Source organism: Grus americana, chromosome 10, assembly GCF_028858705.1.
Source record: "Grus americana isolate bGruAme1 chromosome 10, bGruAme1.mat, whole genome shotgun sequence".
Classification (NCBI taxonomy): domain Eukaryota; kingdom Metazoa; phylum Chordata; class Aves; order Gruiformes; family Gruidae; genus Grus; species Grus americana.
The window spans coordinates 1,262,777-1,275,840 of NC_072861.1; the positions used below are offsets into that span (position 1 = coordinate 1,262,777).

The following is a 13,064-nucleotide window of genomic DNA, read 5'->3' on the forward strand; positions in this document are numbered from 1 at the left end:
TTGCACGGCCGTCATGTCACGCAACAGTTCCGCTGCTGCTGCCAGAGGACACCACGGTCAGAGGATGGCCAGCACAAGGGCCACCTCGCCAAGCGAGGAGAGAGATCACTCAAAATTACGGTCACGGGCAAAACAGACTCGACTTGGGGAAATTAATTTCATTTATTGCCAATCAATTCAGAGTGGGATAATGAGAAATAAAACCAAATCTTGAAACACCTTCCCCCACCCCTCCCCTCCTCCTGGGCTCAACTTCTCTCCTGGCTTCTCTCCCTCCTCCCCCTGGGGCAGCGCAGGGGAACAGGGAATGGAGGTTGTGGTCAGTTCATCACACGTTGTCTCTGCCGCTCCCTCCTCCTCACACTCCGCCCCTGCTCCAGCGTGGGGTCCCTCCCAGGGGAGACAGTCCTCCACCAACTTCTCCAGCATGAGTCCTTCCCATGGGCTACAGTCCTTCATGAACTGCTCCAGCGTGGTCTCTCCCACGGGGTGCAGACCTTCAGGAGCAAACTGCTCCAGCGTGGGTCCCCCACGGGGTCACAAGTCCTGCCAGCAAACCTGCTCTGGCGTGGGCTCCTCTCTCCATGGGGCCACAGCTCCTGCCAGGAGCTTGCTCCAGCGTGAGCTTCCCACGGGCCACAGCCTCCTTCAGGTGCCTCCACCTGCTCCGGCGTGGGGTCCTCCACGGGCTGCAGAGGGAATCTCTACTCCCCACCATCCTCCATGGGCTGCAGGGGGATCTCTGCTCCGGCGCCTGGAGCACCTCCTCCTCTTCCTTCTTCTTCACCGACCTGGGTGTCTGCAGAGTTGTTCCTCTCACATCTTCTCACTCCTCTCTCTAGCTGCAATTGCTCCTGGTGTTTTTTTTCCCCTTCTGAACTCTGTTATCCCAGAGACGCTACCAAGGTCACTGATGGGCTCAGCTTTGGCCAGTGACAGGTCCATCTTGGAGCCGGCTGGAGCTGTTCTGTCCAACGTGGGGGCAGCTTCTGGTGTCTTCTCACAGAGGCCACCCCTGCAGCGCCCCCCCTACCAAAACCTTGGCACGCAAACCCAAAACGATCTCCCAGGCAGGGCCAGAGGGAGACGGGATCTTTCCATTAAACCGCACAGGGATGGATGCTCGGATGGTGGGTTACTGTCGCTGGCCGTCTAACGCTCTGCTTTCCAGGGGACAGGAGGGCTGCGAGAGGAGCCTCGGATGGTGGAGCATGGAAAAAGCAGCAGGGAAACCTTCAAGCTTGGGTCACACCAAAGGGCAAGGAGCCAGCAAGGGTGTGTTTGTGGGGCCCGGTGACCAAAGTATGACCTGAAGCCCATCCAGAAGATGCCTCCAGGATTTTGGGGGACCTTGGTGCCTCTCAAGGCTTGGCAGAGCACAGCCACAGCACCAAATCCCTGGGGCCACCTGCGAGCAGCCCAGACCTCCATCCCCGGAGAAGGGAAGCAGAGGTATCAAAACCAATTTAGCTCCCGGGAAAGCCTGGCAGAGCAGCTTGCAGCTCGAGAACCTTCTCGTAAACAAGCCCTTTAATCCAGCGCTCGGCAGCTAAAGCAGGAGCCCCAGCTGGTGTTACCTGGGGCAGCCACAGACGTGCCCTTAGGGAGACGGACGCGAGCAATAGTCCTGTCTGGAGCAGAATATTGCTCACCTGTTGATGAAACAGCCTCCGTACAAAGCTGACAGATGCTTCGAGAGCGATAAGCGGTGCGTTAGCTCTCCTCCAGCTCCCCGCGCTGTCGAGCCGGCAGATATTAGACACGAAGCGGCGGCGCTCAGGGAGCACCGGGGAACGAGGCATAATAAAGCTCGGCTTCTCTACGCCGACCCGCGAGCAGCCGTCGCCCTCGGTGGGGGGGTTTGCAGCCTCCCCATCCATCGGGGAAACGGGAGGAGGGTGCGAGGCAGCAGCCCGAAACACCAGCAACCCTCGCGGCGCTGGAGATGAGATGCCCCGTCACCGAGCGGCGCCAGATGATGCTCCCACCCGGAGCGAGCTGCTGGATTGCTGATCTGAAGATGAGAGCGGTCACAGCCGCGTCGTCACGGCTTTAGGAGGCTTCCGAGGAGCGCGTTGAGCCTGCGCGTTGGCTCAGCAACCTTGGGAGGGGATTTACAACCGCTCGTTACTTTGGAAAATGCCATTAAAGCAAACGAGAAATCCATATTCCCGCTCCTGCCTTTGCTGCATCAGCCTTAAAACCTCACCTCCCGTTCCCGGGTTCGAGCACACGCAGTTACAAAGAGCAGAACGTGCACGTAGGGGATGGCGTAGCCCCCTCCGCAGCCCCAAAGCCCACCCATAAGCAGCGTGATCTCGGCACATCTCACTTTCAAAACGTCCCCAGGGGCAAAGAGCAACCGGAGTCACAGCTGAAGGCAGCGGGTAACGGCAACGCAGCACGTTTAATGAGCAAAGCCATCAAATTTGGGGTCGGGCTTCCTCACGGTTGTGGTAAAATCTTCCGGGCTTTGCCCTCAGCCTCCAAACCTTTCCCATCCTCCCCCGACCTACTGCAGCCCTCTCCTGCTGCGTCCACGGACGCGTCCACGTTGGCATCTGCAGACCCTGAGGACGCTCACGCTCCGTCGTACCCTCACGAGATGTTTGCAGAAGTGCAATCCAAATACCCAGAGCACGCGAAGCTCGGCCGTGGGCGACCTGCTGCTGCTGTTCCAGCACGGAGCTGGAGGAAGGGACGCGGAGAGAGTCTGCTGCGGTGCTGCCACGGCACGATTCTCGTTGCTCAGAAGCTTTGCGTGTCAAGACTCTGGCTTGTTTCGGTTGCGAATGGCACCGGCGCGGTGCCAGGACACAGTCCGCCCGCTGCGAGGAGGTGACGTGCTCTGAGCCAGGTGACACCAGCTCTGCGGAGGAAGGTGGAGGAGACCCAGCAGCTAACGAGGCAGCTAACGGAGCGATGCTTTCCGGTATAATTAGATCAGTTAATAGTTCCTGAAGATCGAAATCACACCTAACAGAATTAGGGAAACTGCCGAGACAGCTGCTCTCACCAAAGGCGCTTCACTGAAACACGCTCCCCTGCGCAAGACGGGCTCGGCAGAGGGATGGCGTCACCAGCGTGGCCACAGGAGAGCCCACACGACTGGCGCCTGCCGCCGGCAAAACCAGACCTCGGCCCGACACCAACCTGGAGCAGCGGTGGAGCAGAGCCACGAGCCTGGCACCAGACGTCTGGCGGTGGGAGCTCGCCGGGATGTCGTGGTCTCGCAGAAGGTTTTCTAGAGGGGGGAGAGGACAAAGCCGGTGTTTGCGGCAGGAGGGACGTCGTGAGGCTCCTTCCAAGGTCGCTCCAGCGTTGCCGGGCTTTGGCTTTAGGCGTCTTTCTCTCTTTTGCAGCCCCACGGCCGACACAAAAGCCATTTTCTACAAGAAGGGAGCTCTGGTCGAAGAACCCCGTTGCCTTCCTCTACCCCACCCCACGGGAAGGGAGGTTTTGCAACTGCCCAAGCCCAAATACGCTTTTGTCGGCGTGCACAGAGCAACGCAGATTCCCTCGTCTCGGGCGCGCACGCCGTTAACGCGGTTGGGAGAAGAGCAGCTTGCAAAAAGGTCCACGTCAGAGCAATTACCGTGGGAGCCTAAGGGGCACGTCCGACGCAAATCCAATTTTCAAGGAGGCTTCGCGTCGCCGAGAAGAGATGCCCGTCTCCCGAGAGACTCGGTGGGATCTGCTCGTGACGCTGCCCAGTGGTGGGGGGCTCGTCGAGACCCCGAAGTGCCGACAGCATCCTCGCTTGGGAAGCCGGGACGTAAGTGGGAGCAATTATAATTCTGCGCCTCCCCATGCCAAACGCTCCAGGGGATTCAGGGATGTCACCCCTGGGGAGGAAGCAGCTGCGGCAGCGGAGCCAGCAAGCTCCACTCCACTGCCGGAGAGGACACTACTTGATGCAAGCCAAGAGCTGCTCCTGCTGCCCTGGGGTCCTTCCAAGAGGTCCAGCGAGGCTGCAGCATCACGAGGAACAGGGGCAGAGATGGATCCCTCTGGGTGAGGGTGCTGAGGTCCCTCTGGACACCATGGGGATAGTCTCCAGGCACACAGGCGTGCGCTGAAAGCACCTCGTTTGGCTTCGTAGACGTGCCCTTGGCGTAGCTTTCTCCCCTGTATCCTTTGGGCAAAGGGAGATGCTCGCTGCATCCCTACACCCTTCGCAAGCTCCAGCTTTGGACGGGCAGGTCCAGCATCTCCTCCAGCATCGCCCTTGACCCCCTTCCCTGCCCAGTAACGATGGGAACGATTCAGGTTTCACCCTGAATTTTCACGTGAGGATGAGAGGTTCTCGGCTACGACAGGAGCCAACGCGTGCAGCAGACCAGAAGCGACCCAAGGCAACGGCAGGATTTGTCTTCTGCAGGGCTGGCCGTAAAAGTCATCACTCCCGACAGCGGCAACCAAGCAGCAGCCGGTGGAGAAGGATCTTTGCGCGAGTTCAGACCAAAAATAGCCAGGCTGTGGGAAATCGCAGGGTGCCTCCGAGGCACGCTGTGCAACGGTGGCTGCGGAAGCGAGGGGTAATGCGGATGGACAGGCAGACGGGCCACAGAGCTTCACAGCGGGGTGAGGAGCAGGAGAAAAGGGAGGGGAAACCAGGAACCGGTGGGAAGGGAGGATGTTTTTGCACACTCTGCCTCAGGGATGATCTATTCATCCCTCCTGGCATGGCCACGTGGGCTCCTCTGCCCACCACAAGCCTCTTCTCCTGATTTCCACCCAAAAAAACCCCAAACCCTACAAGGTCCAAGCTCTCAGCAGCTTCGCCGCTGCCCGTGGGCGTCTCCAGCAGTCCTGGGATTTTCAGCGAACTCTGCGGCACCGGGGCTTTTGGAATGAGGGAAATCACAGCACGACGGCACGCTGGTGGGGATGGGGAGGTGGGGGGCAAAGACCTTCCACAGGTTTCCTCTGAGCAGATCCCCCCAGCCCTGGGGTGCGCAGAGCAGGGTCCTGAACGCTCCCGCTTTGCGTGTCCTTGTCCCCACCAGCAAGCCTAGCTCAAAGAGGAGGATCCTTGGGTCTGATTTTACGACGCGTGGCATCTTTCTGCCTCGGGGCAGCAGAAAAAACACACTCAGAGCTGCCGGTTGCCTCAGTCTGGATGAGTTTGTCCGTACTGAGCGGATGGTCGAGGAGCGTGGAGGTCCCCACCCCAAGCTAGCAGCCTCCCCCAGCACGGTCCATGCGCTCCTCTCTTCCCAAATAGCTCAGGTCACGATGCTTTTCCCAACGGGAACAATTTCGGTGGTCACCAGCTCCACATCGGGGGCCATCGCAGCACTCGGTCCCACGTCGATCGCAGTTTCAAAAACCAGTTTCCCAGTAAGGAGAGAGGAAAGGCAAACTGGGCCCATCCCCGTCTTCCCAAAGCACGGGGTAAGGAGGGAACCCCGCAGCAGCAGCTCACGGGAACGCGGGTTTCAGTTCAGCTTCCGTCGGAGATAACGCAGACCGTCGCAGTGAAGAGCGGCCAGGGGATTAAAGGCCAACAGCTTCGTTCCCCACGCGCAGCGGCGATGGAAGAGCTGGAGCAGACGTCCGAGAGGAGCTCTTGGTTACCGGGCAGAGGTGAACCTTCAGCTGGCCTCCACCACCGCTGCTCTTTCTCACTCTTGTGCTTCTGGGCTCTGTTTCTGCTTCCAGACCCCAGCTGAAGCCAGACACAAGTATGAGGAGCTCGCCCTGAGCTTCCCGAAGCAGAAACCTCCAGCATCCCAACGAGGCTGGAGGGAAGGCCAGGTTCCAGCACTCGCCATGGTCCACTGAGCCACCTATTCATCCCCGCGTTCCTTGGCAGAACCCCAACAGCAACGAAAACCGATCAAAGGACCTGGGAAAGCAAACCGAGCCGCGCGCAGATGAGATGAGCTCCAGCGGGGGGGGGGGGGAAGCTTCGATTGGCTTGGCAAGAGAGACGAGAGCCTGATCTCCCACCGAGTCAATTTTGAAAGCTCTGCTGGGTTTTTTTAATCCAGCAGGAGATTTCTGCCGCTTCCCAGGGTTTGAGCGTTTTTGTGACAGACCTGTGGGTTGCCAAGCAGAAACGAAGTCAACTCCGTCGAGTTCCCGTGCAGGCTGGCACGGCCTTTCCTCTGGTACCTCCAGAACAAGTTAGGTCTTGCAGAAAGGCAGAGAAATGGCAGCTTAGATTTTTGCCCGCTGTCTGGGCAAGGGGATAACGCAACGCATCGGGCTGACGCAAGTTTTGGCCCGTGACTCTCTTTGCCGGACAAATTAAGGGCTCCTCTGTGTCCCGACCACCCAGATGGCATGGAGAAAACCCAGGACGTGCCGACAACCATCACAGCAGGGACACGGGAAGAAAGGGACTGCCGTAACTCCAAAATGACATTGCAGGAGAGCAAAAAGCTCTCTGGTGACACTTACCATCCTCCGTCTCTTGCCAGACGATGCCCTCCAGGTTCACGCTGGTCCCGGGCTCGCAGGGGCCCAGGCACTCGGGCTCGGTGGCCAGGGCCACGTCGCAGGTGTTCACTCCCACCGAGCGGGTGCGTACCATGATCTGCTCGCAAGGCGACGAGATGTCATTGTTGACGACGGGGACAAGGAGGTGCAAGGGCAACACCGCAGGCGTAGAGACTGGAGACTCCATCTGTGGGGAAGGAGAAACACGCCGGTCAGCGTCGGGAATACGGGAAGGAGAGCAAGTATCAACAGGCATCTACATTCCTGGAGAACCTCAAGCCCAGGGCTGGCACCTTCTCGATGCCTGTGCCAGCAGGCACTTCAAGTCCCACACCCCGTCAGAGGACAAGGATCTCACAGGTCTCTCCCACCCTGGCGTGCCCATACCCACGTAACCCTGAAGAGCCGGCACTCTGTTGTCATACAGATCACACCCAAAAATCCCTCCGCGGGAGATATCTGCCCTCCTGCTGAAAGAGTTTGTGCCAAGTTCCTTCCCCGACGGCTTTTGCCGGTGTAACCATCCCCGGTCAGGATGCCTTTCGGCTACTGCTCAGATGTTAACGCAGTCAATGACTTTGGACCTGATGGCTCAGAAGAAGAAGAAAAAAAAAAAATTACAGGCTTCTGCTCAACTGGCAGGACAGGACAAACGAGTAGCGGTTTCCCTCCAGCGCCCATGAAAACCAACATCCTCCTCCTCCCAAATCTACCCTGTGACCACCTGAAGAACGCAGGCGTTCAGATCACGTCCCTCTTCTCTGCGCGAGTATCTGAGCCTGATCCGGTTGATCCAACCGCGCCAGCCATCGTCCTCTCCTTGCGCGTGGAAACCGCATCTCACGGCCAGAGCCGGGCTTGGAAAGCCAACAAGCCAACAACGCCAAGTGAAACTACGGCCAAGTCACCCTGCTGCTGACGAGCCAAGGTCCTTGGCCGCTCTGCCACGCTAGCAGATTACAGCAGTGTTAGGAGAAGGATGGCTGACGGGCTGATTTTGCTGCTGGCCAAGGGAAGGGTAGGGTGGAGACCTTGCTGTCCTTCAGGGTTCATCAGCCAAGCCAACCGCAGTCAGTCATCCCCTCGCTTTGGCTCACGAGGATTTGCAGCAGATTTGGGGCTAACTGCTCATCCTCGGCTCAGACCTCCGCTCTTTACGGTTTATGATCTTGATGAGATATTGAGCAACCTCAAAAGAGAAGCAAACTGAGGCAACTAATCAAACCATCAGCGAGCGCTGACCTGGGTTTCGGTTTCAAGCAGGGGAATATCTCTCTAGAGCATCCAGCACTACACCGAGATGTCCTCCTAAGCCTCTGCTGAGGAGAGATGATAACCCCGGACAGGCCAAGCTTGCCAGTCACCAAGAGTGGACCCAGATACCAGCCCACGACCACTACACTGCTGGGCCTCCTTGGCCAACGCTGCTGACAGCCACCAAATGGTCAGACTCCCTCCCTGAACTGGCGTCCTGGTCCTGACGAGCTACCAAAATTATCTGCTCCCTCTCTTGCTCACGCGCCTCTATCCTTTAAGCAAGATAAAGAACGCCAGCAGAAACTTGCACGTCCAACCTGTGGCTGGAGCGTCCCATCTCCCCATCATCTATCCTGTGACCTCGCAAAGCCTCTCCGCGTCTTCAGCAACACAAACGCCATCCGCAAGTGGAGAAGGTGCAAGAGGCAAATCTCCAGGCAGAGGAGCAGAGAGGAGGACATCGCATCCGCCCTGGACTTCTGCCCGCTCCCACGGGGGTGGCTGCGGGCAGGGGACACGAATGTGACCCCAACAGAGAATTCGGAGATCTTCTGGCTCTGCCAGGGCAAGTGGATTTGCTCTTCCAGCCGGAGAACACAAAGCACCTTCTGCCCACATGCCTGCAGCCCTCTCCTTGTCCTCCTGCGTCTGTCCTCTCTCCGGACAGTTCGTCAGAGCGCATCCAGCCCTCGTTAAAGATGGCCTGGAGGTCTTGAGCAGCAGTGGCTGGACCACAAGATCCCCTCTGCCGGCAGCACAGCTCCTGCTCCACAGCCCTTTTCCCCACGGACCGTCTCCGAGCCCCGCTGGCAGGACCAGCTCTCCCCCAGGAGCCCAGCCCCAGCTCTCCATCGCCACCCGCCTCCGAGGCTGCCCCACGGCCGGTGCCCCAGCTGCATCCCACGGGATTTGAGAAGGGTGGTTTTGGCTGAAAAAAAAAACCCAAACCATGAGCCTGCCGGAGAGGAGGGCTGTGCCCCCGCTGACAAATCACCCCCTTAAAATACAGCAGCCTCATCCTGCACGTCTTGGCGGATCCAGGGCAAGAAACATGCTCAAAGGAAGCATGAGGCTCCTCTGAAGGGCCTCAAGAAAACAAACCGCTCCTCAACGCCACGTTTTGCAGACCAAAAACGAGTCTCCGGCAGTGAAATAGCCGGAGAGGAACCAGGCAGGGCTCCCTGACCGTGCTGGGCAGCAGCAGAAGCCCGGGCGGCGATGGGGAGCGGCGGCCGCGTGCGCACGCCGAGGACCTGCGGGTTTTGAAACCGTTCGGCTTCCTTCCACTTTGCGACAGAAACCACAGAGCAGCACAGGAGCGTTTAATTACAGTTCCAGCTCTGCTAATTATCGCCCGGTCACATTCGTAATCTGCATTACGCCACGGTGCATAATAAGCAGCTCACTGAGATCTCTCTAATAAGCGAGGCGGCTTGATGGGATTTCATATTTCACCCTGTACTGGAACAAACAGAGCTTCGTTTAGCAACTGTGGGGAGACGAGGCGGCTCTCCTGCTCCCTCGCCCAAAGCTCAAGAGCAAAACAAAAAGGCCCAGGGTGGCTCTCCAAGGGCGAGGGCAGGAACGGGGCCACCTTGCTGGGACACATCCAAAAAAAAGCCAAAAGCCACGCCGGAGGAAGAGGCTGATGGATCAATCCCTGAATTCATCCTCCCCCCCTTCTCCGCCCCGGCGCGTGTCTTATCTCCCAGCGCCATGGCTTTTCATCCTCCTGCTTTACCGAGCAAGGTCAGGAGATTCACCCGTGGTGGCTGCGGGATGGCCGGGGGCAGCCGAGGCAGCCCTGGGTACCACGGGGCGGCTCTGCCGGCCGCTCTCCCCACCGGCAGGCACCCGGCTCCCTCCGCCGGGCCAGAAGCCAAGGGAGATGCCAGTATCGGGGCCACTGGGCAGCACTCGTACCCTCGAGTGGCGGCTTTTGCATCCCCTCCAGCCAGTGAGGATAGAGCTGGAGGAGATCTCCGGCTCCCCAAAGCAAGCCCTGCACCCTCCTGGCTTCCAGCTCCGACGCACACCACCCCCTGAGCAAATCACTTAATGCTTCTGGGCCCTAAATCCCCTTTGCAGAAGGAAAATTTATTTATCTTTCCTTGCCGGGTAGGCTCTAAGATTAAATGCCGGCAAGCGCAAACACAGCCGCTACGCACTCGCTGCTGGAGGGAGCTTATATGTCTCCGGCAGCCCCTCCGCAAGAGTTACGTGGGGTGAAGCTTCCCCGTACCGGCGCTGGCCGTCCGCGTCCGCCTGCCGCTGCCTCCCCTAATGAAAGCCTTTTGTGTTTCTCGCGGAGGCTTTCCCATCACGAGGAACGTGCTTTCACCACCGCCGAGGACAGAAGTGGAACGGAGCCAAGCCCAGGCGGCGGCCAGCACAAGCGTTGCTCGATGAGGGGGAGGGCAGGAAAAAAAAAAAAAAAAGGCAAATCTACCGAGAGTCCGGGGCGATGCCGACAGCACCACGCGATGCCGTTCCTGGGAAAAGGGTACCGGGTGGGCAATTAAGACCTAACCCTCGTCACAGCCCTCACTCGAAGGTGGGACGGAGTCCCACGTGCAGGGAAGGGAAGCGCAGCGGTGGGTGCTGGCATGGAAGATGCACGCAAAGCAGCTCCTGCCATCTTAGAGCTGTGCCAGCGCGGCTTCGTTAACATCAGTCGCCGTTAAGGGGACACCACAGCAGCAATTAGCTAATGGGAAAAGAGGGCACATCAACAATAAAAATATCGCGCTAATTTTGATGCGAACTCCTAAAACCACCCAGACCACCCACTCGTATTTATGCGTATTTTGGTTTGTTCCAAATAATCAAAGTCAACCGGGCAAGAAAAATGTGTTTTTGAGCAAAAAAAGCCAACAGGGAGACCAAAAACCTGGAGAAGAGTGACCAGCAGAGATATTTGTGGTGCATCTACAAGGGCAGAGAGGGTGGGAACAACCACGTGGTGTAGGGCACCCACAGAGCCGCACCCCGTTTGTCAGCGAGGACCTCGCAGTGGTCAGCATCAGACCACTCATGCCTCTGAGACGGTGCCATGCTTCCAGCATATCCCCAAATTAACAAGCTACACAGTGCAGTGGCCCATTTTTCTTATCTAGAAGGGTCCTTCAACTCCTGCAAACGCAGATAGACAGCAAAAGCCAAGGGGGACCCTAATTATGGGTCACAATTATGTGACAGAAGAAAAAACATGGACCAAAACTGCTCCATCACAGGAACTTTGCTTGAGGCTGCAGCCAACACTTCCCAGGTCATTGCACAGCTCAGCCAACATCTGGGAGCTTTGGTGGTGTCATTATTGTCCTGCTTGGTCACAGCATCCCCAACAACTTTGTTTTCTCGGAGCAGGACCTGGGAACATGAGCTTCCATCTCCTTGAAGATAACCAGGGAGCAGATCCACCCAGTTGATGAGCATCTTTGATGGGCATCTCCAAACCTCAAAACTGCAGCAGGCGAGGTGCTTCCTTCCCCACCGCCAGTGACCTCGGCAAGGACTTCAAAGAGGAACCGAAGTCTTCTCCAATGTGACCCCCAAAGCTGGGTATGCAGAGTCTAAAGACAAATCCCTTTGTTGGCACCGGTGCCCACCACACCTACAATTCAACCTTGAATCTACTTGCAAGCATTGCTCAATAAGCTCCAGCAGACTTGCCCAGAACTCCCAGTCACGGCCCCCAGCGACACTGGAGGCGCACAACCCCAGGCAGCGTGGAGGAGGCTCCAGAAGACCCTGACTGTTTGCTGGCTGGATTTGTCTGGACCCCAGCATGAAGTATCCAACAAGAGCTTCCAACAAAACCCCACTTGCAGGGAAATAATGGTGGCACAAGCGTCAGGTCCAAGGATGGAGCCGGGAACGTGGTCAGGAGCACCGATCCCGACACTGTTGCCCGCTGCTCTTCCCTCTTGCTGGCTGGAGGTTGAGGTTGCTGACATCAAGATGTAAAAAAAAAAAAGAAATCTGTTTTAGAAGAAAGTTTCCCTTTCCTGGAAAAACGCCAGCTTAAATAAAACAAAGCCAGTTATTTCTCTGGACCGCGGGAAGGCGCTCAGGGAGGACGTTGGGTTTCTTAGTCGGCAAATCTGAGCCCACAGGACATCAGGGCAGCTGGTCCAAGAAAAAAGGAGGATTGTCATTTCCCACAGCTCCCTCTAGCACGAAGCAATAAATGCCACAATGAGGAAGGATTAATACTTCCCCGTGCCGCGGAGCGGAGCAGGCTCAGCATCGCACTCCCCCAAATTCGCTCTGCAGAGAGGACAAGCGAGCGTGGGTCCTCGTGGCCAGTGCCGTCACCAGAAGAGCCAACCAATTTGGATGGGAACTAAGGATTTTTAAGGAGCGGCGGTCCCAATTTCCCTCCTTGGATGATGCAGCTTGTCCTCGGGAGCCGGCAGGTCAAGCCAGCCCCAGGCTGCACAGAAAGCTGGGAGGGAGATGGCGAGCCACCCAGGACTCTCAAAACCAAAACTGGGAGAGGCCAATTCTTCCCCGCGCTCCTTGGCGGCTTGTCCCCGGTGCTCCTCGCCGTCTGTTCTCACCTCCGCAGACATCTGCTTGAGATTCACGGCATCCCCCAGCCGGGAGGCTGTCGACGGCACGGTGCGTGACAGGAAGGCGCTGCCTGCAAAAGGCCGCCTGCGCGTCCTCTCCCGGCCACGTCAAACACCCGCATCCCAGCTCCGAGGTCCAGCCGTCCCCTGCGTGGAAGAGCTTTGTCTCCATCCATCCAAAGCCCTTCCCTGGCTGGCGAGTCCCTGCAGAACGGCAGGAGGAGATGGTGGTTGGATGGCCAGCACAACGCGGCACGCCGGCTGGGGTCTGCGGGCGCTTTTCAAACCCAGACTCATCTTTACCTGAGCGTTTCGGGGAGGACCCAGCTGGGGGAAGCCTGGCCCAGCCACACGTGAGCGCACCACAAAAACCAAAGCCTGGATGAGGACTTACTTCTGAACGAAGCTCATGCCCCCGCCACCAGCATCGCTGAAAACAGACACAGTTGTGGTAACGGGTAGATCGGGGCACGACAGCCCACCCGGTAACGCTGGAGGTACAACCTCCCACCAAACCGGCGATGAGGGACCGATCCAAACGCTGCTCCCAGGTGATCCAGACGCTCGTACGCATATCAACCCCAGCCAGGCAGCTGGAGAAAATCAAATATTACCCAGCAGGGCCTCCAACGAGCTGCTTTCCCTCCCCAGGCCGCCGCTCTCCGGCGGAGAGGGGAATAAAATCCCTGCTTGAACACAACGAGTCTTATCTCAGCGCTTGCAGCGTTTCGAGATCAAGAGGAGGCAGACGCCGCAGAGGCACAGTCTTGCGTAGTACCGTGTCTT

General features: G+C 58.0%; 1 protein-coding gene across 2 annotated transcripts in view; it reads right to left on the reverse strand.

The window, feature by feature from the left end:
- The window catches only part of ZNF609 (zinc finger protein 609), a 74,618-nt gene that overhangs the window by 10,161 nt on the left and 51,393 nt on the right, over positions 1-13,064 (reverse strand). For both annotated transcript variants that reach the window (XM_054836953.1, XM_054836952.1), the window contains exon 3: positions 6,409-6,634. In XM_054836953.1, the coding sequence (XP_054692928.1) occupies positions 6,409-6,634 (226 nt within the window). The remainder of the gene's footprint in view (positions 1-6,408; positions 6,635-13,064) is intronic.